This window comes from Tripterygium wilfordii, chromosome 10 (genome assembly GCF_013401445.1).
Source record: "Tripterygium wilfordii isolate XIE 37 chromosome 10, ASM1340144v1, whole genome shotgun sequence".
Lineage (NCBI taxonomy): Eukaryota > Viridiplantae > Streptophyta > Magnoliopsida > Celastrales > Celastraceae > Tripterygium > Tripterygium wilfordii.
The window spans coordinates 9,451,565-9,474,711 of NC_052241.1; the positions used below are offsets into that span (position 1 = coordinate 9,451,565).

Sequence of the window (23,147 nt, forward strand, 5' to 3'; positions counted from 1 at the left end):
AACCCGGTCACAAGAATAAGAAGGGAGAAGAGGAGAAGACGGAAGCTCTCTTTACAAGAACAATAATATCAGAAGGCACTGTGACTGACAACTGAGCGTTCATGCTCTTTGGGACTTTGAATAATTAACTATTTATTTAAATGTACGTCGTAGTTTAAATATCACCTCCCACTTTTGACAGTTGGTCAGCAAAATCTTGCCTTTTGTTTTCCATTTCCATTACGTCAGGTATTTTCATTTTTCTTCTCCTACGACGTTTCTTCTTTGCCTTTTTTTCTTCTTGCACTGGTGATTGTCGCCGGTGAAGCGTGCTGCTTCTACCGCTCCAGAAGCCTTAGAGCAACTTGCCTCTATTTTCTCATTCTATATTTTGCCCGTTCATCGTTTTGGGTGCTTTAGGGGTGAGGGGAAGGTGATAAGTCACTGCTATGATTATTACTTTAGCCACCCATATTCTCATCTGTTGTTTTTTTTTTTGCATTTGATGGGGATGTCAGATGGAGTATAGTTCTGAAGAGAAGCCTATGTCTGTAACTGTAACTGGGATGCTTGAAGAGAAAGACAAGCTGCACAAAGATTTTGTTGAAGGTTTGTTTCTGTGCATGTCTCTCTTTTCAAATGTAGCATAATGGCCATATATATATTATATATATACACTACATCATGTTCTTTGGTAGTACTCGACGAATGAAACTGTTTTATACTCAGACACGCAGCTATAGACAAATTTATATGCAATTGCGTAACAGCTGCAATGTTGTACTATGTTCTCTTCTTGTTTTGCTAGATTATTTTTATGTAATGGTTATGTTTTCATATCCGTTGGTTGATTGGTTCATGGTTGTTTGAGGATGATAAATAGTCAAACTCTGGTTGTTGGATGTTGTTCGTACACTTGGACATCCATATATATGGAACACACATTTACTAGTATGTATCATGCAGTCAAAGAAATTGTGACATGTATTTTCCCCCTGTTAGAAACAAGGAAGACGCTGGAATTTACTCGTGGACGTGTTCAGAGGATCTTGGAAGAAAAGGAAAAACTGAATTATGGATTGGATGCTACTAAAAAGCATCTTGATTACTTGAGCAAAGAATTGAACAAACGTGAAGCTCTAACAGAAGGGGAAAAGCAAAAGCTTAACGAGGTGATCAAAAAGGTAATACCTGTTGCGTATGACACCAGTTGACAATGACATTCAGGTTGAGAAGTTCTATAAACTATTAAATTTTCTTGCTTATGTTCAAGGTATATGTCTTGTTTTGTTTGCTATCGAGCTTTTATTCCATTGGTTTGAGTTCCGTTATGGCCGTTCATTTTCTTTGTTAAAATGGATAATATGTTATCATTTGTCATATGAGGCTGCCTCAGGAAGGATCCATTGTTTTCTCTAGTAGTAGAGTCTTATGCATCCTAGTGTAGAAGTTCAGGTTAGAGTGTTGTAGCCTCTTAACATTATAGGGTAACATGTGCTGGTACTATAGGCCTTATTTTCTATCATAAATGAGGAACATAGAAGCATTGTTTCACTAGCTATGTTAACCAGACCACAATAAAGATGGTTGTGGAGAATAGAATATATGTGGTATCGAGAATATATCTCCTGATATTGTTTTTGGAGGTCAAATGCGATGCCAAGTCATTGTGACTCCAATACTTGTTCTCTGTAAGGCATTTAATTGCAGATGAACTTCAGGAATTTGATGCTTTTTGCTTCTTCAAGTTGCAGTTTTAATGTGTTAACTACTTACGCTGGCTTAGATGTGATTATGCCTGCAATTGATAGGAGCAGCTAAAAATGGCAACTTCAAATATATCAATAGACTCAAACTACTAATACGGTTTCCCATTCGAACTCTCTAATGGCATTGCCAAGGATGGTGTGTGTTTTTATGTTGACACTCTCTGGCATTTACTGAAACTCTTTTTGTTTCTTTAGAATGATAGTAGGAACAATTCACTTCAGTTGGCATCCATGGACCAGAGAAGGGATGATGAGAATGTCGCAAGACTTGTTGAAGAGCAAAAGGTCTGCTAGATTTCACTAAATGGTGGCATATTTTGTACCATACTTATGTTTCACATTTTCTGCTGCTTAATTGGTTGGATTTATGAGTTTACAGAGAGAGAAAGAAGAGGCCTTCAAAAAGTTACTTCAGTTGGAAAAGCAGCAGGATGCTAACCAGAAGTTGGAAATGGAAATTGAAGAGCTAAAAGGGAAGTTACAGGTGATGAAGAGCGTTGTTGAAGATGATTTTGCCATTCATGATAAGATGAAAAAGATGAATAAAGATTTGATGGAGACAGTTGAAAACCTCAATGTTTTGGAGGATCTGTACGAAGTTCTAAAGATAAAAGAGCGCCTGAACAATAACGAGCTTCAAGAAGCTCGTAGAGAGCTCATATCAGTGCGTATATGACCTTTACTTGCATATATTTTTTTCTATGTGTTAGGTGGGGATGAGGGTGGGGATAGATATTTTTGCCTTAAAACAGAATTGCATTTTGCTGCACTTGGAATCAGGAGCCACTAATAAAGATGTTCTTTAAAGAATCAGCAAAGTTGAATTAATCAGAAACTCTCAACTATCGTTTCCATGATACTTATTGTACTGCAAGGGATATAAATAAAGGCACACTAAAGGCATTCAAAGAATGCTTTGGAGCATTGGCAACCACTCTTGACAGCACAGTGGTTGGATTATGCGATGGATCAGGCGAACCATACCCAATATTATGTGATAGTGATCAGATTTTTTGCCAATTCCCTTGGCCTTGGAAGCATTGGCAACAACTACTGACGACATAGTTAACTGATGCCTATGTTTAACTTCTTTTGTTGCTATATATGTAATACTAAATATTCTTCGACATTATCATACTTCAAATATTTTTTTCCTATGATAATTTAGGGAATGTGTACCAGTTACTCTTGTATATCCCTCGCCTAAACAGATGACCAATGGACAATGATGTATAAAAGACATATCTTCCTTGTAGGGTTATAGCAAGGTGCTGGGGACACACATTACTGACATTGGAATAAAAAGACTGGGAGTAATTGATTCAAAGCCGTTTCAGAACAAGTGCAAGGAGAGATTTTCTCCTGAAGAAGCAATGGTGCAGGCAGCCATAGTTTGCTCTCTGTGGCAGGAAAATTTGCAGGATCCGAATTGGCATCCATATAAAATTATAATTAGTGAAGAACTTCCTCAGGTATGGTATTCAAATAGCTAAATATTCACATATATTAGTCATTTTGCTTTTAGTATTATTGCATCAGAATGGGGTGGCAATTAATCTCTGCTGCAAACTGCTTATGGATGAAATGAATTGAAATTATAATTGATTTTTCGCTTAATAACTGTCATTATAAGTACAGGTTCTCTAGTGTGGGTCTTTTTTCTGACTATTTCCCTATGTCCAGGAGTAAATTGAAACATTATCTTTCCTTCCTTTTATGATCACATGAATAGCTTGAAATTTTTTAAACTTGCAATGTTTCTTCAAAAAGCAGGAAGTGATAGATGACGAAGATGAAAAGCTATGGAATCTCAAGGAGGAATGGGGATCTGAAATATACATGACAGTTGTAACTGCTTTGAAGGAACTGAATGAGTATAATCCAAGTGGGAGATATGTGTTTTCTGAGCTCTGGAACTACAAGGAAGGAAGAAAAGCTACACTGAAGGAGGTGATCAGTTACGTTTTGAAAAATATCAAGTTGCTAAAGCGCAAGAGGACTTGAAGGTAAGGTTTTCTATCATATATATAGATTTTTGGATTATTAAGCATTATGAAAATAGAAATGGCCATTAATTTTTGAATTGCATGGATAACATAATTGGTTAAAACATAAGTTGTGTTCTCATCTATACGCCAGTGGTAACATTTTTCTTAGTCCAACTGATGTGTTTGCGAGTAGTGTGTTTAATATGTTGCTTTTCCATAAGTCGTGAACTCTTTTTTTCTTTTGATAAAGGAGGTTTTTTTTTTTTTTTTTTTTCTGGATGAAGCTAATTGTTGACCAATGACCATTGTCTACTATTGAAAACAGTTTGTTTGTGACAGTAAAATATTGTGGTTTTGTGACATTATTGTGAAATGAGTTCGGATAATCCAGCTGTATGAATTTTGATTTTTTTACATTACTGCATCTTTTCGCACATATTGAACTCAGACAGACCTTATTAAAGTTTTAACATACCATGTTTAACCATGGGATTCACTGCCAGGTGCTGCAGAAAGAGAAACATCAGTTTGAAGAGGAGCAGAGTGATCTTTGAAGTGTAGTATCAGGACCTTAATCCCTTGGAGCTCTCTCTATTTTATGCTGCTAGATAGCTTCATGTTATTATGGTTATAAAGTTAGTTTTTTTTGGTATGTCATGGAGATGAAGTGAGTTATAAACCTTGTTAGTTCTGGTGTCAACTCTATCAGTCTATCTCATGTCAACTTTAAACCTTTTATTGGGAAAATTTCTTAGCGACAAAACGGATACATTTACTACATGTTCATGTCTCGTAGCGTTGTGCCCTCTCTGCCCTCTGTCCCTACTTTCTCACCTCTCTCACTCTCTCTGATATATTCATGGGGGAATTGGAAAAGAAAAAGGAAACAATGGTGGCAAATCTTGGGGATACTATTTTTGTGTTATTTTATAGTCAAGTTACATTGTGGGAAGGGGGTTTAAACTCTTGTCAATGAGGATATATTGATCAGAGTCCAACCACATAGACTGGCAGTGTGATTTGTAGTTATTAGCCTGGGAGAACTTGAGTCTTTTAACTTGGTTCTAAATAAGTGCGTTGATTGATCGAAACTGGAAAAACCTGCTCGAGTTATCAAAATAGAACGAATTTCAACATTAAATTATAGACTTGGAATGTTCAAACATTCGGTGACAAAAAATGAAACACGGTCAATCTTTCCGTAAAGTCAAGTTATATCAACCCTTTTATTCCCAAGTCTGTCTATACATGAAATTGCTTGCGTTAAATTTGCGAACTATTGCGCAGCGGACTCATGAGTTTCCTCAGTGCACATACACGAAACATGGCGACTGTGGATTCTCATGTACAATGAATAAAAGAAAATGCTAGTATGTGATCTAGCCTTCAACATTAGATCTACGTCAGCTGTCATTGCCCCTTCAACAGGGCAGCACATAAAATAGCGCTATTCCACATAATCACACAAAAACACTATTATGCAGCTTTCAAACCCAACAGCCCTCTTTTCACTAATGCTGGTCAATAAAAATCGTTGAACAGATGAATATGGGTTCAGCAATCAAGTGCACATGGTGGGTCTGATGTTTAGCATTCAGTTATGATCCATCAGTACCAGTGCGGATATTCTCTTCAATGATTCACATGCCTTCAGCAGATCAGATTCAGAATGGGCAGCAGAAACAAATAATCTAATTCCTACGGGCAGACGACATTTGTCAAGTATTGACCTTTTTGAAGTCACTACAAACACCGAGTCTTCTTTCAAAACCTGCAAGGAAAAATGTATTGGAAGTTTAGGAGGCCATACATCTGTATTCATAACGTGCCACATGAATTGGGATTAAAATATGAAATAGTTTGGAGGGTTGTAGCATTGCTTGGTAAAACAGTTAGTTTATGAGCATAATTTTAATGGAGCTGAGGAACTAATGACTTACACGATCGGCAATCTCTTCAAGAATATGTAAGTCACCTTTTGTGGTTCCTGTGGACTTCTGTAGTCTGAGAAATACAATGGGTGACTCTGGGTTGCTTGCTACGGACAGTCCTTGTATGCCAGACAAGCCTGCATACCATAAAAAGTTGGCTGAGGTACTTGAAAGAGAAACAGAGGGAAAATAGAAACCAATCCGAATAAATATTGTTAACATATTGGGCCCCTTGTCCAACCCCTTAAAAGGCCTATTAGGAGGTAGGAGGAAACCCTCATTTAAACCACACACCAGCCCTCTTTCCAACCGATGTGGGATACTCAACATCCCCCCTCACGTGTGGGTTGGCCCAACTCCGAGAAGCCCACCACGTGAAAGCCCATCGCGTTGGACTGGCTCCGATACCATGTTACGAGAGAGTTGTTGGCTTTGAAAAACTTGTATATTTCACACACTTCTTCGTACAATCTTGCATACAAACCTAAATACAGCCTAGTGCATGTACAATGACTAAACTACCCTTATACATTCTAACAAATATATTTAGTTATTTATGCATGTTTGAGTAAAAATAATGAAGGCTGCATTTTTAGCAAGCATTGCTCTCAGGAATTCCTTTTGACTATTCAAAAATTTCATCATTGGTGGTCGATCTAGGAAGGAGTCATTGCATATGCAAATACCAACACCTCAATCACATTGGCAAGGACTAATCTTGTAATAGAGCCGGCGCAAAACTAAAAGCACAACAAAAGACAAACCTTTCCAGATTAATGCGATATTTTCCTTCAGATTTCTTATTAGAGCAGGGTTATCCTCCAGGATGTCTATAGCTGTAATTGCAGCACTTGCAAGATATGGGGGCAAAGAAGCAGAAAAGACATATCCAGAACTACTTAAGCGCTGCAAATTGGCAAAAATAGGAGCATTTTAGTATTTGAAAATTGGAAAAAGAAGACTGCTTTTGCATCATGTACAAGAGCCACTAGTAGGAGGGAAAAAAACTATTCATACTTGGTGATCAATGACTCTAGTACTCCCAGTGCAGAATCCTCCTTCCGTGGTTAATGCGTGTCCCATAGCAGCAGTTATAATATCTATCTTCTCAACCTGCAAGAGTACACGACCACCATAAATAATAAACTCAAAGACCACATAGAACCAAGAAAAAAAGACAATGAATAAGGTTCCAGAACATACTGGAACTCCATGGTATTCAGAAAGACCTCTTCCAGACTTGCCAAGTATACCAAATGAGTTGCTCTCATCCAACAAAACACGAAAGCGATATTTCTCCTTCAATTTGATGATCTCATCTAAGGGAGCTATTTGGCCAGAATTCTGCAAATTTAGATGTCAACATAGAAAAGCAGCAGTTAATACAATGGTATAGCAGGCACGCTAGGAGAGCAATGCCATGGAGAGTTGTATGTTACTTGCTGCATTTGGTTAGCAGTGAAAGCTACGACATTCACAAGGACTTTCTAAAAAATATGTGCCAACAATTCATGCCGTATGGCATTGCCTGCCTTTATTTAATAAGGTGTTATTTACTACTCTCAAATGCAACTCTGGTTGAAATAGACACGAGTCATTGACAAAAAAATACCTGGTAAACAGCTTCAACTATGATGTAACGCCGCACTTTCTTAACCCGCTTATTCTCTGCAGCGATTTTTTCTAGTGTCTTTTGTAGAGATCCCATGTCATTGTGTTTGAAATACACAACAGTGCTTCTAGATAGATAAAGGCCATTTTGTATTCCCCAGTGAACTCCCTCATCCCTTGAGAGAAAAAACAAAAGCAACAATCACATAGAGAAACAAATACATCTCTCATCCGAGGAACTATAGAAGTGAAAACATCAAACTTGTGCCAAAATGTTCAAAGATATATTCCAGTGTCAACTAAGTGACTTGGAGATGCATGAATAAGACTCTCCAAGAATAATCAAGTGGTTAAAGTGTAGTATACTCACACAACAATAATGTCACCCTTCTTACTGAAGCACGGAATTGCACTGAACATGGTGGAAAGTCCATAAGAATAGAGAATTGAATCAGGAGTTCCCAAAAACTTAGCTATTCTGGCCTCACAATCAAGGTGGACATCTAAATAAAGAAGCTTGTTAGTCCATGTATGTTTTCCATCAAAAAGAAAGTAACATCAAACCTCATTGGAAAGTAGTTTGAAACTTGAGACTAACCTATTGTTCCATAAAACCCACGAGGACCACAAGAACCAACACCATACTTCTCCAATGACGAGGTGCATGACTCCTGAGGTAATACATTCCTATAAATGCTCTATTTAGCAAATGCTGTTATCATAAACAGAGATTAGGAAAAAAAAAAAATTCTCACAATTAATTTATTGTGCCCTATCAATCCCAGATAATCTGCTGATGCAAAGTTCACAACTTCTTTGCCATTGATTGTTGTATGCGGTCCTGCGGCACTGCAGGAAAAAAATTCAGTTAGAGGCTTAGAGCAATTAATCTTAACACTTGGGGCCCATCGTAAAGGTGAAAAAATCCTTAAGAAACAATAGTGCGTATGAACAATTTACAAAGTCTGAGGATTGCATTATTGAATAGTAACTCAAACTGAAGGGGCTCTTTTGATGCAGTATATAAACACGCAAATACAAAAGCTGTTCTAAAGGAATTCAGCCAGTGAAGTGAGCCATGGCAGCGAAAATCGTTACATGCAGCCCTATACCTCTCCATAGCCCTACTTCTTGAACATAGAATAAAAGGAAGATATATCCATCATCTAAAAGAGACTGACAGAATAACATACAATAACTACAAGAAACTGTGTGCCTCCACAATTTGAAGTGGAAGAAAACACAGCAGCAGAAGTATAGGTCTGACTATGGAAGAACAGAATCCCGCTACAGATAGAGAACTAATACTTCACCTTTCCAAAACTGGTGGTTCATGTTTCATCTCTTCTGTCATTGGAGGGATAAGGGATTCTGGAACCCATTCTTCACATAGCTCATCAATCTCCTGCAGACATTAGCGTAATTATCAGCAATGTTACATCAAATTAAAATAGTACACATCAGACCATTGCACGAAAACATGCACAGTACAAACATTACAGGCTTACAGCTACCCAAAAAGGTTCAGTGAGACAAGCACGACCCACGCTAATATACTTCTGCAGTTCTGCTCCTACCAACTAAAAAGTATCTAAGGCCAGCATGCATGCCCATTGTATCATAGAGTGGAATCCGAATGTAGTCATATTCGGAACTTTATAATTCACACCACACACAGAAATATTCATCTTCAACTACAAAGTGAATGGAAGTTACCATCTCCTAATGATTTAAGAATCTTGTAGTTATTATATGGGTAGCTAACAAAGTAGAAGATATGTTTAATTTGTGTCAGAAGTTTGATTTGAATTACGCTTCTTCAAGGGGTGCAGTTTGTTACCATTGCCCTCTTGTACCATTCATTCGCGTTTTTCCAAAAGGAAATTATCAAGGAAGTTGTAATGAAACTCAAGAGAATTGGTTTACTACTATGCTTTAAAAACCATGTTGGAGACCTGGTTTTATCAAAAACAATATATACTTTTTGCCCAGTCTACTTTACATTCACTTAGAACGTCATTGTAAAACACAACAGTGGTAACATGTTATTCATCATTAGATTCATCGCATTACATTACATAAGTATAGAAACTCCCAAAAAACATGTGTGCATTAAAAAAATGAAATCCTATAAACTGAAACGAAAAATTAACATAGCAACTGTAATGTCAACGCTATATTGTCATGCAGACCTTCTTTGTTAATGGTCGCTTAGGCGGCTTGTAACTTTTCTGGGAAAGCAGGAAAACAATAACCACAAGAAGAAGAACTTCCACAAATAGATGACCTTCAACAAAATACCAAAGAATAAGGGTTGAGTTCCTCCAATGTTTATCAAACAAAAAAAAAGGAGAAATCCATTGGTTGGAAAAAGAAGAATTAAGAGCCAACCGCCTATATGCACTCCAAAGACAACAGCTCGAGCAGAAGGAGCATCCAAAGCCAATGTCACCCACTCCGAAGTGGTGTTCAGAAAGTTCATTACAACAGATGCCATTATGTTCAGATGATGCCTTGCATCTATAAACATTGTTGACAACATTAAAAACAAAACCATTTAAAAGCAGAAATTTATGAAAGCATGCAAGCAAAAAGTGGCAAATGAAAAAAAAAATCAGAAAACGAACCAAATTTCGAGTCCAAAATCAGATTTCACAATAAATAAAACAAAAAACAGTTAGAAATCATATATATAATTGGTGCAAGATATTAGATGTGCAGTCAACAGAATAATAATTTTCTATTTCTCCAAATCAATATAATCAAATCTACAGAGATGTTCTAGTACTTATAAACAGAAAAAATCATATCATAATAAAAGCTACCATAATGAACTATGCAAGCAACACCTAACATAACTATCACAAGCTCCACTCTGAAATAGTGAAATGTAAAGTCCAAAGAAGTAAAGTTCAAGGAAAATGACAAGAGTATACAGAAAATCACACTTCAAATTCATAACACAAAAAACTGAAAATTCACCATCATTACATCCATAGATCGACAACAATACTAATAATTCTTCATTGTACTAATACGATAAGCATCTTAAAAAAGGATAAACATGCAGAAATCCTCTAACAATTTCACATCAATAATCCGATGCAGATCCGAACCAAAGACACCTCAAACTTTAACACCGAGAAACATAAATCAGGCCCGGCCATAAAGCTTTGGTGTTATCCTTTTAACGACGATAAAGAATGATAAATAGAGATATATCAGAGCTTACATTCCTTGACGAGGTCGATGTGGTGCTGCTTGTGTGATGGTTCACGAAAGAACTAGGGGGAGGGACAAGGATCAACATTGGGTGACGAGTGACGCGAGAAGACGAATTATACATGTATACATGTACACATGTACGACAGAACATGTATTTCCCTTTCCACAACCGGTTGGCGGGCCCGAACTGGCTGGAAATACGGCCCGGGCTTAGCAGGCCCCACACATCATCAAAACTGGGCTTGGCCCATGATCGGTCTTGAATCTTGATAAGGTCTATGGGCCTGCTCTACAACCTCCGAATCAGCCCTGCCAATTGCCAACGGCCCAAACCAACCAGGCATGGTTTTGAGTCCGCCAAGCTTTAGTCACACCCTAATTTTTATTAAATGTACCCCGACTTTCTTGACTTTTATTTGACTGTCTTTTTTCTAAGACATATGCTCTTTACACTCTATCCCCTCACCATCTCTTTCTTCTTCCTCATGAGCACCCACTCATAACCATGGTTTTGTCGTCGTCTGAGCATCAATCTAGTAACTACCACCATCAAATTGAAGCCCAAGCCACCACGAACGAAGCCCAAGCAACCCGATAGGTATCATTCACCGTAATCGTCGAAATCATATTCAAAAATCTATGGCCACTGCAAGAAAAGTCATCAAATCCGGACAATCTGGCCACTGTTGGAGGAAACCGGCGCTATCTTTGGACTTCTTGTGGCAAGACGCTTCCATTCCACCCATTTTTCTAGCAAGATGCTGTTGGAAATTGACGACCTTAGTTTGATCCAAAACAAAGCATTTTTGGATGATTTTGGTCTCGAATACCGACTCTGGGATAACTATGAGCCTAAATTTCACATTTCCAACAAGTTTCAACTTGAGAATGACCCCCAATAGACGATAATATGGCCTACAATGACAGATCTAATTATATGGTGTGTTTGTAAAATGTCTCAGATTTTATGTAGTTTGAGCCATAAGACATGCGCTTATACAAGTTTTCCATCTAATAATAGGTAAATTGGGCAAAAACCTCACGTCTTTTCAAGTTCATATGGTTAGACCTCATAGACATTTATTAATTAGATTATCACCCAAATAGTTATTTATCCTATACACAAAGTTAAAAACGTTTTTTGGCACCAAATTTAAAGCAAAGGCTTCAAATTAACGGCTTTTTAATTTTTATGATTCTTCTCATATTATCTGTCTGGAATTATTTTTGATCAATTCAATTTCAGTGACTTATTCCACTTTTTTTTCTTCTTTGTTTTTCTTTTTCTTCTCTCCTTCCTTCCGTACTACGAGAAGGTGAGAGAAAGTAATCCCAGAAATCTCTATCGAAAAATCAAAACTTTTTTTTTTTTTGTCAATCAAGAAAGAAAACAAACAAAACAAAAAAGCGAATTTTATTGCAGTCCCATCAATTGATCTAGAAAACCAATAAACAAATGAAAGAAAATGGAAAAAATATCTGGGTCGCTTTCTCTATCCCCGATCCATTTATTATAACCAGTCATTGAAACCCCAGAGAGACAGACCCATCTCGATTTTCTTCTCTACCCATGTTTGTTTTTCTCTCCCGGATGTGCTGTTCCAATTCTGGATCTGCTGTTCGAGTCTTATCTAAACGATTATTTAAGGTTCGTTTTGTGATCTGGGTTCATATCTCTGTGATTTCTATTTAATTATTTTTCGAGTTGTTTAGATGCTCATTTGCTGGTGTATTTGGTGTCTTTCCTGGTCTTCCTTGACAATTATCCTGTTATTTAATGCTGGTTTTACAAAATAAAAAATAGAGGCTGAAGCTTGTCGAATTATTGTGTTTCATTTGTCCTTGCTTAGTTCTTTTGCAATCACGGGATTATTCAGCTGGCTTTTTATCTCTTCTGAATTCTGATGGTCTTATAGCTGAATTTGTTGTGATTCTGTCTCAGGATTGGTGATATCTTTTGTGTATATTTATTGTCTGGTGGAGTTGAAGACGCTTTTTTGATTGGGGAGTTGGGACAGAGCAATTTTGTATTGGGTCATTGATTAGTGTAGTTGTTTCTTGAGGAATGTCGTTGTTGCCAAAAGGTGATTCTTTGTTGCCAAATGGTGATTCAATCCACATTCGAGAGGTGTGGAATGACAATCTGGAGGAAGAATTTGCTTTGATTCGTGAAGTTGTGGATGACTACCCTTTTATTGCGATGGACACTGAGTTTCCAGGCATTGTTCTGCGCCCGGTTGGAAATTTTAAGAGTAACTATGACTACCACTACCAAACATTGAAGGACAATGTTGATATGCTGAAGCTAATTCAGTTGGGTTTAACATTTTCGGATGAGCATGGGAATCTACCAACTTGTGGAACCGACAAATACTGCATCTGGCAATTCAATTTTCGTGAATTCAATGTCAATGAAGATGTGTTTGCTAATGACTCAATTGAGCTCTTACGTGAAAGTGGTATCGACTTTAAGAAGAATAATGAGAATGGTATTGATGCCTTGCGTTTTGGTGAACTCTTAATGTCATCTGGAATTGTGTTGAACGATAATGTGCATTGGGTAACTTTCCACAGCGGGTATGATTTTGGGTACTTGCTTAAGCTGTTGACGTGCCAGAATCTTCCTGATACTCAAACAGGGTTCTTCAATTTGATCAACATGTACTTCCCGACCATTTACGATATTAAGCATTTGATGAAATTCTGCAATAGCCTTCACGGTGGATTGAACAAGCTCGCAGAGTTGTTGGAAGTGGAGAGAGTTGGGATTTGTCATCAAGCAGGTTCAGATAGTTTGCTCACATCTTGTACATTCAGGAAATTAAAGGAGAATTTCTTTAGTGGTTCTCTGGAAAAATATGCTGGTGTGTTGTATGGTTTAGGTATTGAGAGTGGACAGAATATACATTGAAGTGGAAAATTAAAAAAAAAAAAAAATAGTAGAGGGATGTTTGCCGAACTGTATATGTGTCTAACATCCATATGTCAATGTACACTTTTGGCAACAAGGTCCTTAATCTATAGAAATTTCTTTATTTTGTTATTCTCTTCTCTCTTATACTGTTACCTGTCTATATCTTGTGCCACTTGATAGTTAAGATGTAAAACACAAGTTATGATTTATGAAAGTAGAAAACAACATTTACTCATAAATGCAAAATATCTCTGTATCTGCTCCTATAATCTGCTGATTCTTGTGATATGAAAGTGAGCTTTGTCTTATGGGTGCGCAATGTTCTTTGTTCACTGCTTAGTTGGAAAATTGATTTTGAATCTAATTTGCTGGGTTTGTTTAGTGCTCCTTTTTTTTTTCCTATAATTTCGCAGTGCCTCAATTGGATTGCCCTTTCTCCTGGCCTATATTTTCTATTAACTGATCATGGAAGTAGCTTCAGTAATAGACAACTCATAATTGAATAAATGGAAAACATGATTCAAGTCTCTTTCTCTGTTAGATTGGAAGCAAACGGAAAGATAGGGTGAATAGATGTCGTCTTTATAAGAAGGAAGTGAGTTGGTGGTGCATATGCACTTGGTGGCGACTTTTAGATTTGGCCATGGTAATGTTTTGCCTTCTTTCTTAGTTTCAGGTTCCGCATGCTGTGAGTCATGGCCTTTCATTTGTGCTTTTTCCTGTAACAGAAAACAAAATATTGTTGCTAGAAAAATGCGACTTCAATAGGTTCGTTTTATTATCATTGTCATGTATTCTTCATCTTCTACTGGAAGTATCAAACATCTCATTGCAGCTTCTGCTCGAGTTATCAGTGGAAGCTTTTGTTGCATGCCTTCATCTTATGTCCAACTGGCCCATGTTAATTGCTCCAGGTTTTGTTTCTTCTATGCACTGCTTGCTTATCCATCCAGCTTTTCATTTTCAGTTGCCAGCTTTGATATATATTATTATTAAGGCATTTTTAACATGTGGAATCTGCATTTTGTTCGTCTTTACCTCCTCGGTGATAGTAGATCTTTTAACATTGATCAGAAAATCATTGTTAACATTCTTTTAGTTCTGAAATACAGTTACGCAAAGAACTATCATCATCTCATAATCTCATGATTATGGTCTCATTTGCTTGGACTTTTGTTTTTTTTGGCAATAGTTGCAACTCCTAAAATCTGTGTCTGCAACATGAAATGGGATATGAGTATGGACAAAGAACAGGCTCATGACATCATTATAGGCAACAAAGTTCAGAAAACTTTCGTGTACGAAAGAGTTAATGTGATGTTTATAATGTTTCTATAAAGTGTTTATTCATATTTAATTCATATGCTTCTATACAGATATGGACTTGAATTTCTCTGTGAATGAGCTGGAAGAGATCATACTGAAGAGGTTGGCAAAAGTGTTTGTCCAAGGTACTTGTAAGTACTGCCATTTCAAGCTTGAATTTGGGTCTTTCTTGGGATTGTTTATGCAACTTAGGAAAAGGAGATGAATGACAACGCTGTAGAGGCTCTAGTTTGTTCTTTCTTTCTCATTTTGGTGTGTTTGCGATTCTGCACTGACATATTGTTGACGGTGACCTTACTTTCTGTTGTGTTTAAAAATATTATTATCGCTAGCACCAGCAGCACAACAAACTTTATGACGGTTATTTTTGGACAATGTTCATACGACGTCATTTTACATAAATATTTGTCGTTTATGTACTTTGCATTTTAGGATTTGTGCTACTCTTACCTATTTATATTCTCGCAACAGTGATTAGCGAAAACCCTAATCTCAATATACTCTTCGATGCGGATGCGGCGCTCTCGCCGCTTGCATATGATAGAATTGATGATACGCAGAAAGGTTCTTATCGAGATCAGAAGACGTTTTCTAAATCCTCCTCGAAATGAAAAAAAAAAAAACAAAAACATTGTTGTAAGTATTCTAACATAGGAATTTCTTTGCAAGATGTTAATCTTTCTTCTGTTGTATGTAGCTTGTGAGATTTGTTTTCAGTGTTCTATCTTTTATTTTTATTTTTAAGATCTTGGAAAAGAAATTCCTCTTTTACATGGATCTGGTTAATTAAATGATGATTTGTTATTCGCCTGGAAAAATGATATTTTTCAAGAATAATTAGATGTTAATCTTTCTTCTGTTGTATGTAGCTTGTGAGAATTTTTTTGGTGTTCTATCTTTTATGTTTATTTTTAAGATCTTGGAAAAGAAATTCCTCGTTTACATGGATCTGGTTAATTAAATGATGATTTGTTCTTAGCCTGAAAAAATGATATTTTTCAAGAATAATTTAGTTCAATTATACCTGATTAATGCAGGTTTATGTAGAATTTTCATTTTTAAGGCATGAACCTCAATAGTTTTAATTTTGTTATAAAATAGTAAAATAAATAATTTCTCAAAGCCTACTTTTTATTGTTTTAGAACATGCTTTCTGTTAGTAAAACCATCTAGAAGCCTTTCCATTGTTTTCTTTAAATTTTCTGAAGATAAAAATATGAAGACATTTTTTTAGAAGTAGATCAAATGAATTCTCAAGAATTACTTAAAATATTTGAAAAACAAAAAATGGCCAAGAGATTTTATTTTGTAAGAAATATTAATGCACCTTCGAAAACTGCAACATATATATAATATTAATTTTATTCAACTCAAAAGATTACATTATTAGAGCATGATAATTATAAATTTATAAAATTATGTGAGACATACTTATATAATTTCAATATTAATTTTATTCAACTTATAAGATTACATTATTAGAACATGATAATTATAAATTTAAAAAATTATGTGAGATATATTTATATAATTTTTTTTTTATATTATATTTATATAATTTCTTATTCCCAATATGTATGAGCTAATAATCACTTTTTTTATTGTTTATGATGCAGTTGATCAGTCATGTACATAGGGGGGGCACAGTCTACCAAAACATGTTTGCAGAAGCAATTTTTCATCATCATGGATCGTGTATGCCTTTATGGAGATGGAGTTGATGCTGTGGGTTCTAATTTATTTTTAAAATTATGATGAATAGGTAAATTCTAGCACTTTAAATTTATGGAATGCTTTAGTTGTTTAGTGCACAGCATCTTCTATCTGGATGAACTAGATTAAGCAACATTTTTTTGTCTCTTGTGTTCAGAAATTGATTGATGCACAGTATAGAGCACTAGTTATGTATACTGGGTATCTTATGTTTAGAAGATCTGTTTAGTTTTAGTCAAGCCTTGTTTGGACAGGGAGTGTGGGGCTTGCGAAGGTTTTGGGAGGAAGGGGTTTTGGGGGATTTTGGAGGGAGTAATAATTGTGCTTGGGAGGGGGATTGATAAAAAATGTGAAGAATTTTTTGTTTTTTACTAGCATTAAATTTCTGGGTTTCCATTTGTTGACTCACAACAAACCAAAAACAAGAAAATGTCATGCTTTTTGACCATCTCATTGTGAGTCACATTTTTCCTGTGCTTTCTTTTTGTTTTTCTTTGGGGATGGATTCATACTCTATTACTCTGGTTGAGAAAGTTTGTTGGCTCTAAAGGCTCTAATAATCCTTAGTATAATTTTCTTGTCATTTGTTAGATTGAACCAAAATATAGATATTCCAATCAATGGGTGAAACCCTAATATTGAAGGGCACTTAATTATGTAGAGTCCTCTGAATGAAGACTCTCCCTTGCTACTCTCACTCTCAAGGAGGGGTGAAGGAGCAAAACCTTTATGAGAGCAAAATCTCGTGGGTTATGGAAAGGTATTAAATTTCAGAGACTCAAAAAGGAAGAAAATTCCAAACATGAAAAGAAGCAAAACCCAACAACCCTGTATAGGATTTGAAAACCCCTGAATTAGACAAAAACTAGTTAGGTAGATGGTTTCTGGTATTGGTTTTGAAATTTGGTTCCTCTGCTTGCATGCTCAACACTTTTTCTAATTCCCCTAAATTTAGCTGCTATGAGTTGTACCGTTATAATTGCTTTTGGGGTCTCTTCCTTCTCTGGGCTATACATAGGAGTGGTTTGTGTGGTTTAGTACCCAATCTGTAATCACTCATACAGAGAACAGAGATAGATATAAAGTTTGAGTCTTTTTTAACTGTGGGAGCGGAAAATGGCTCAGAATCAGAATAACATTGAGATGCAACTCATTGAGGCTGGCAATGACCTCCTGAACCTCCTCAAATCTCCTCCCTCAACTAATGAGCTTCTAACTCTTCTTGATGTGAGGGCCCTTCTCTTTTATGTGATTGTTGCAATTTTCATTCGATGATTGACCTATATGTTGAATTTGGAGCAAGTGTAGATAATTTCCGGTTAATCATTTTGTGCCTTTGTGGATATGTTATGAGGCCTTTTATTCCTTCAAATTGCCTGTTCATGTTAAAAGTTGATGACGATGTTGAATTTGGAACAAGGGTTGATATTCATTTATTGATCAATGCTCTGATGGCTTTACATGAGTTTTCTTTGTCAAATTGGTTGTCAGTCACCTTCATCTCTTGCATATGCATGTGCAATTATCTTTCGGGCTTTGATACATTTTCCACTTGCAATGTTACACTGGGACTGGTAAATTGATTGGGTTTTATCATTGTTGGAGGAGCTTTGTGTTACTTTGTTTGACAGATCAGAAAAAGAATGATGATCTAATAGGCACTCTCTTCATAGACCCTGTAATTTTATATTTTTAATAAGGTTTACATCCCATGGTTTACTGCCATGAAACATTCTTAAATTCATTGCTTCGTTGGGCTTTTAATATGAAATAGCTCACTTTTCGTATAGTATCTGTACTCTGGTGTCTTTTTGTGCATTGTGATAATTTTCTGTTTAAAGTTCTCTTATACCTCTCTTAAATGTTTTGATATTTTACACGAGTTGAGGGACTCATTTTCTTGGTCTGCTGAATCTTGTAGAAAGCTGAGCACCTCCTTGCAAATGTGGAGCAAGCACCCTCCACTTCCATGCAAGATGCGCTTTTTCCTTTGATGAAGGCTTTAATTAGGGATGACCTATTAAAGCACTCAGACATGGATGTGAAGGTCTCAGTTGGAGAATGCTTCAGTGGGATCACAAGAATAATGGCCCCAGATGCTCCTTATAATGACGATCACATGAAGGTACTCTTAACTGATCAAATCAATCTCACATTTACGAGTCTAGCAGACTTGGTCACCAAGGGCATTGAAATCCTCTTTTCCTGGGTCTAATGTAGTGTTCTTTTCTAATACATTGATACACAGGAGTATTTTGAGCTCATAGTTGCTGCTTTTGAAAGCCTCTCCCTTACGTCAGGTCACCGCTATAACAAAGCAATATCAATTCTTGATACGGTCGCAAGGAGCAGGTCATTCCTGCTGATGTTGGACCTAGAGTGTGACAAATTGGTTGCTGAGATGTTTCAGCATTTCTTCAAAGTCATCAGGTAAGAGATTGTTAATAGTTCTCTCTTTGAATCTTTTGGCGTGGACATTGTCATAGTTTGATACTTACTTTACATTCTTTTAATAATTCAGTAACTCGTGCCCTTTTTTTTTCCAATGTCTAAGGTCCAATCATCCGCAAGAAGTTATTAGAGCTATGGAGACTATCATGACCATGATCATAGAGGAAAGCCAGGAAGTTTCCTTGGATCTTCTCGGTCCTCTTTTGGCTAGTGTAATGAAAGAAAATAAGGTAATTTGTTGTTTCTAATTTTTACACAATCAGAAATGCAAACAGAGATACACCAGAGACATAATATTCATTAAGATGGTTTTTTTTTTGATAAGTAATTGTGGGGTTTCATTTTTTGATTCCAGAGTCGTTCTCCAATGTCATGGAAGCTTGGGGAGAAAATTCTCACCAACTGCGCAGCTAAGCTGAAACCATATCTCAAGGAAGCAGTGCAGTCTACTGGCATCGCTTTGGATGATTATCCTACGATAGTTGCTTCCATATACCAAAGCCACTCTCATTTTCTCGGTATTCATCATGGCAGTGAGTCTGGAGAACATGTGGTGCGTTTCTTATCTTGTTCTGAGCGTTGTATTCTTGTTATGCTACCTTTGGTTATGGCATATTGGAGACACAGAATTTATGATACAGAAGGAACTGCATAAATGAATTCAGTGAAGTCACAAAGAATTTGCATCATATACTGTATCTTAATCCTAGTATCTTCTTTCACATCAACTGAGGACGAACTGGATTCTCTGGCTGCTATCAGTTCCTTTTATCTTCCCTTTTATTTTCATGATATGGATGGCATCTGTAGGGGGCAGCTGTTTTTGATTGCTTGAACTTTCTGTTTCTTTACATCCAGTACCTCTGCAGTTTTTCGTTGGAATTTATGAACATTGTACCTTTCACCTCATCAAACATTCAAAAGTTCTTCTGAAGAAAATGTAATAATTTTTTTGGGAAGCCTGCCAGGTGATCTGGCTCGTTATTTACCAAGTTCCTTCTCAAATTATGCTAGTGGCTGTGAATGGTGGTTGGTTACTTTTGATGGTTCTGATTGTTTACATTGAAATGATCCAGCAGGTAAACAAGCTGGCAAATGAGGCAGGTTCGAGTAAGCCTGCTCAGGTATGTAGCTGTCCCTCATGAAGTTATGAATTGCTGATAAAGATTTGACAAATCCTATTGGCTTTCTCCTTTTTTACATTATACTTTCTGTTCATTTAAAATAATCCCTGCATAATTTATTTCAGGTGGAAAAGGAGCTCTCAGTAGGTGCTGGCACCATACAACCATTGGAGCACTGTTCTCTCGCTGGACAACAAGCCAAAAGCATAGATGCTCCTGCTAGTGCTGAAGCAGAAGGTAAATCAACAATTGAGCCTGTGCCTGTTCCGTCCAAAAGAAGGCGGAGGCCTAATTCCTTGCTGAAACCCGAGGAAGGCTATGATTACTCATGGATGTTTAGGGGAACAAAAACTCCAAAGGCTCCTCGTCATGTGAAGCATCCTGATGAAGGAAGTGATCGCTCGTCTTCTAAAATGCCAGTTTCTGAGAAGGCAACTTCGCCGTTAAGAAATGAAAGAGTGACCAAGCCTCTGGAATCTGCATCCGAAGTTGGTGAAGGTATAGGGGCTTCTTCCCAAACCCAGAAACTCAGGCTTCCTGAAAAAGTTTATTCCAAAAGGGGCCGGCCAAAGAAAAACGACAACATGATGAGTCAAGCTGCTGATCCTACTCCCTCCTCAGTGTCAAAGGGCAATAACTCGAGGGCTCAGGCTGATGAAAAAGGTTCACAATTGATGGACATCAGCCTGGAAGCGGAAACTCTAGAGCAAATTAAACGGGAAGAAAAGCAACAAAAGCGGCATCTCACAGAGGCTTCTGAGGTGACACCTTTATCTCTGGGATATGTAATTATTTGGTTTTATATGTGCCTGTATCACGTGTCTTTGTTCCAGAAGTTCTGACTATTCCATTCTCTTCTGTTAACTGTGCAGAATATGTCCAAGACTGCAAGTAGATCACCCAATAGTGACAGAAATAACCGGAAGGAAACACTTGTATATAAACGGAAAAAGAAGCATAGCATGAAGAAGGAAGAGGTACAGATTTGGCTGTAGACTAATGTATTCAGTCCTCTGAGTCTCTGACTAGCAATCTCTGGTGCAAACTAGATAAATTATTGGTTCTTGTCCATAATTCTCTGTCCTTAAAATATTAGATTCATCACACACTCACACACATATATATAGTCTTATGCTACATCATCTTGTTTCATTCTATCAGTTTATGAAAGTTTAAATTTCAATATTTTTTTTTTCAGTAATCAGGCTCCTAATTCCATTCAAGATATATATGTTTCCAGTAATCTTACTAATTCTGCTTCCAGATACTGATGCTCTTCCTAACACCATCCTTCCATTTTCAACCCTTCCAATTTTAATTTATGTATTTTCCTCTCTTATTCAGGCTTCTGAAATGCCTCATCATGGTGGCAACTTGGTTGGTCACAGAATAAAGGTTTGGTGGCCATTAGACAAGACGTGAGTACACAAGTCAAATAGTTCCTTTATCTTTTGTACAGCACAGGGCATATGTTAGGCTTAATTTCTAAAAAGCAATTTTCTATTCTACAGTTTTTATGAAGGTGTGGTTGATTCATATGACCCTATCGGAGAAAAACATAAGGTAAGAAGAAGATGACAGTATTTCATTCTCTATTGCAAGTTTTACTCTTGCGCATATTTTTTAAAAACTTTCCAATCTTTTCTTTGCTTGGTTGGAATTTTGTCCTTTTCCTTTTTATTTCCTCTTTTTATGCTGTAAGGAAGTTGTATAAAGCCCCAACCCTGCTAGATCACAGCCATCTTTTTCTTTATCACAACATTGAGCCATTAGTCATTAGATGGTTGTCCCCCCACTTTCTTCTCCTGAAAAACAATAAGAATCATAATATATACTTGCTGATGGAGACGACCAGCGAGCTGCCGTACTCAACAACTCTCTTATTATTTTAAATTGTTGCTCTCTTCCATTTCCTTGTTTCTGTACAATATAGCTTCTAATGTCTTTGTTGGTGCTTCTTACCCAGGTGTTATATGTTGACGGGGATGTAGAGGTGCTAAATCTCAGAGAGGAGTGCTGGAAATTGATCGGAGATGATGCTTTGCCAGATCAAGTAAATGTTTTGCTTTCAATTCCTAAATTTGTTTTCTTTCTGCTAAAAAATTTGGCCATGGGAATAATTTGTTTTGCTTGAATTTTTTTTTCTTCTTGAATTCATTCCTTTGTGACGCTATTGTGCTGATATTCTTAACAGGGGCAGGAAACTGGTCTTACAGAACCAGAAAATGTGGCTAATGTGTAAGTAGTTGCTCTTTACCTGATATGGTCATGCTTATGTGTAGTCTGTTATCTTGTTTCCACTTGGTTGTTCTGGTTGTCACGGTGATGAATTCGCTTTAGAAACATTAAAGCGTATTCATATCCCTCTTGTAACGTCATTTGTTTCTTATTAGTTCTTGTTGATTTTTATTGCGCTAGATATGCATGTTTACTTATTAGTTTTGACCAGACTGAAAAAGGAAAGGGGGAAAGCAAAGTTGGAATCGGGCAAAAAACAAAGTGCCAATTTATCCAAAGAAAGGTTAGTTTCCAACAAATATATGAGCTCGGAGTTCTGTTTCTCCTGGTATGTTTGCCTGACCACGTATGATGTTCTCTTAGGAGTGGAGGAGGGACTATAAAATATGGCGGCAAAACTGTGAATGCTGCCATGGTTGACAAAGCTGTCCAAGTCGACATATCGGAGGATGATGCAACAAGGACAGATGACAACATGAAGGAAGATGATAAATGATCATGACCAAGTGTGGAGGGCGGAGCGCAAGATCATCTAGCAACAGGCCAAATACTTTGATCGCTTGCAGGAACCTCTCCACATTTTCTTTGCGCTGCCTTAGGCTGGTGCCAGATTTGTTGGTGAAAGGATGTATCATCTTGATCCTGGCTGTGTACGATGTCGCGGCAGCGGCAATGACATGCAAAAGCAGCTTTTTGTTGGTGTTACCCGAGCGTAAAGGCAGCAGTTTGGCTGGAAAGAGACTTTAGCTTGTTCACATGAATGTTTCTTGCACTAGATTGTAGTCTTGCTATCTTGTGAGAATTGAATAATTTCAGAACTCAAAAATCTTCTAATAATTAGTTTGCTCAAGAACTCATTTGACAGTACCAAAATATCA

The 23,147-nt window shown here is 36.9% G+C and overlaps 4 protein-coding genes across 18 annotated transcripts; 3 read left to right on the forward strand and 1 right to left on the reverse strand.

The window, feature by feature from the left end:
• Nucleotides 1-12: 12 nt before the first annotated feature.
• On the forward strand, nucleotides 13-4,497 carry LOC120007635 (factor of DNA methylation 1-like). The gene is made up of 7 exons (XM_038857997.1): nucleotides 13-588; nucleotides 982-1,163; nucleotides 1,944-2,033; nucleotides 2,128-2,412; nucleotides 3,005-3,220; nucleotides 3,522-3,754; nucleotides 4,240-4,497. Exons 1-6 carry the CDS (start codon nucleotides 498-500, stop codon nucleotides 3,750-3,752), a joined length of 1,095 nt encoding a protein of 364 aa, XP_038713925.1. The 5' UTR covers nucleotides 13-497; the 3' UTR covers nucleotides 3,753-3,754; nucleotides 4,240-4,497.
• A 435-nt stretch (nucleotides 4,498-4,932) lies between these two features.
• LOC120006972 (long chain base biosynthesis protein 1-like) lies at nucleotides 4,933-10,646 on the reverse strand. 2 transcript variants are annotated; one of them, XM_038857097.1, is made up of 13 exons: nucleotides 10,511-10,646; nucleotides 9,670-9,798; nucleotides 9,471-9,565; nucleotides 8,592-8,683; nucleotides 8,034-8,127; nucleotides 7,877-7,949; nucleotides 7,649-7,781; nucleotides 7,280-7,454; nucleotides 6,871-7,011; nucleotides 6,685-6,780; nucleotides 6,432-6,573; nucleotides 5,677-5,804; nucleotides 4,933-5,507 (listed from the first exon to the last, which is right to left on the reverse strand). In XM_038857097.1, exons 2-13 carry the CDS (start codon nucleotides 9,773-9,775, stop codon nucleotides 5,331-5,333), a joined length of 1,452 nt encoding a protein of 483 aa, XP_038713025.1. In that variant the 5' UTR covers nucleotides 9,776-9,798; nucleotides 10,511-10,646; the 3' UTR covers nucleotides 4,933-5,330. The 2 variants fall into 2 exon arrangements, with proteins under 2 accessions (XP_038713025.1, XP_038713026.1); XM_038857098.1 differs by lacking the exons at nucleotides 9,471-9,565; nucleotides 10,511-10,646.
• A 1,298-nt stretch (nucleotides 10,647-11,944) lies between these two features.
• On the forward strand, nucleotides 11,945-13,571 carry LOC120007782 (probable CCR4-associated factor 1 homolog 7). Its single transcript, XM_038858231.1, has 2 exons — nucleotides 11,945-12,151; nucleotides 12,446-13,571. Exon 2 carries the CDS (start codon nucleotides 12,569-12,571, stop codon nucleotides 13,412-13,414), a length of 846 nt encoding a protein of 281 aa, XP_038714159.1. The 5' UTR covers nucleotides 11,945-12,151; nucleotides 12,446-12,568; the 3' UTR covers nucleotides 13,415-13,571.
• A 385-nt stretch (nucleotides 13,572-13,956) lies between these two features.
• LOC120007780 lies at nucleotides 13,957-23,130 on the forward strand. 14 transcript variants are annotated; one of them, XM_038858224.1, is made up of 20 exons: nucleotides 13,970-14,063; nucleotides 14,146-14,185; nucleotides 14,253-14,331; nucleotides 14,610-14,715; nucleotides 14,794-14,868; nucleotides 15,215-15,379; nucleotides 16,360-16,505; nucleotides 18,378-18,581; nucleotides 18,705-18,886; nucleotides 19,011-19,137; nucleotides 19,263-19,460; nucleotides 19,984-20,031; nucleotides 20,157-20,792; nucleotides 20,904-21,008; nucleotides 21,376-21,449; nucleotides 21,543-21,594; nucleotides 21,998-22,084; nucleotides 22,226-22,269; nucleotides 22,481-22,552; nucleotides 22,633-23,130. In XM_038858224.1, exons 8-20 carry the CDS (start codon nucleotides 18,426-18,428, stop codon nucleotides 22,763-22,765), a joined length of 1,914 nt encoding a protein of 637 aa, XP_038714152.1. In that variant the 5' UTR covers nucleotides 13,970-14,063; nucleotides 14,146-14,185; nucleotides 14,253-14,331; nucleotides 14,610-14,715; nucleotides 14,794-14,868; nucleotides 15,215-15,379; nucleotides 16,360-16,505; nucleotides 18,378-18,425; the 3' UTR covers nucleotides 22,766-23,130. The 14 variants fall into 14 exon arrangements, with proteins under 14 accessions (XP_038714145.1, XP_038714146.1, XP_038714151.1 ...); XM_038858217.1 differs by having other exon boundaries at nucleotides 13,957-14,063; nucleotides 14,146-14,331; XM_038858222.1 differs by having other exon boundaries at nucleotides 14,253-14,715.
• Nucleotides 23,131-23,147: the final 17 nt, after the last annotated feature.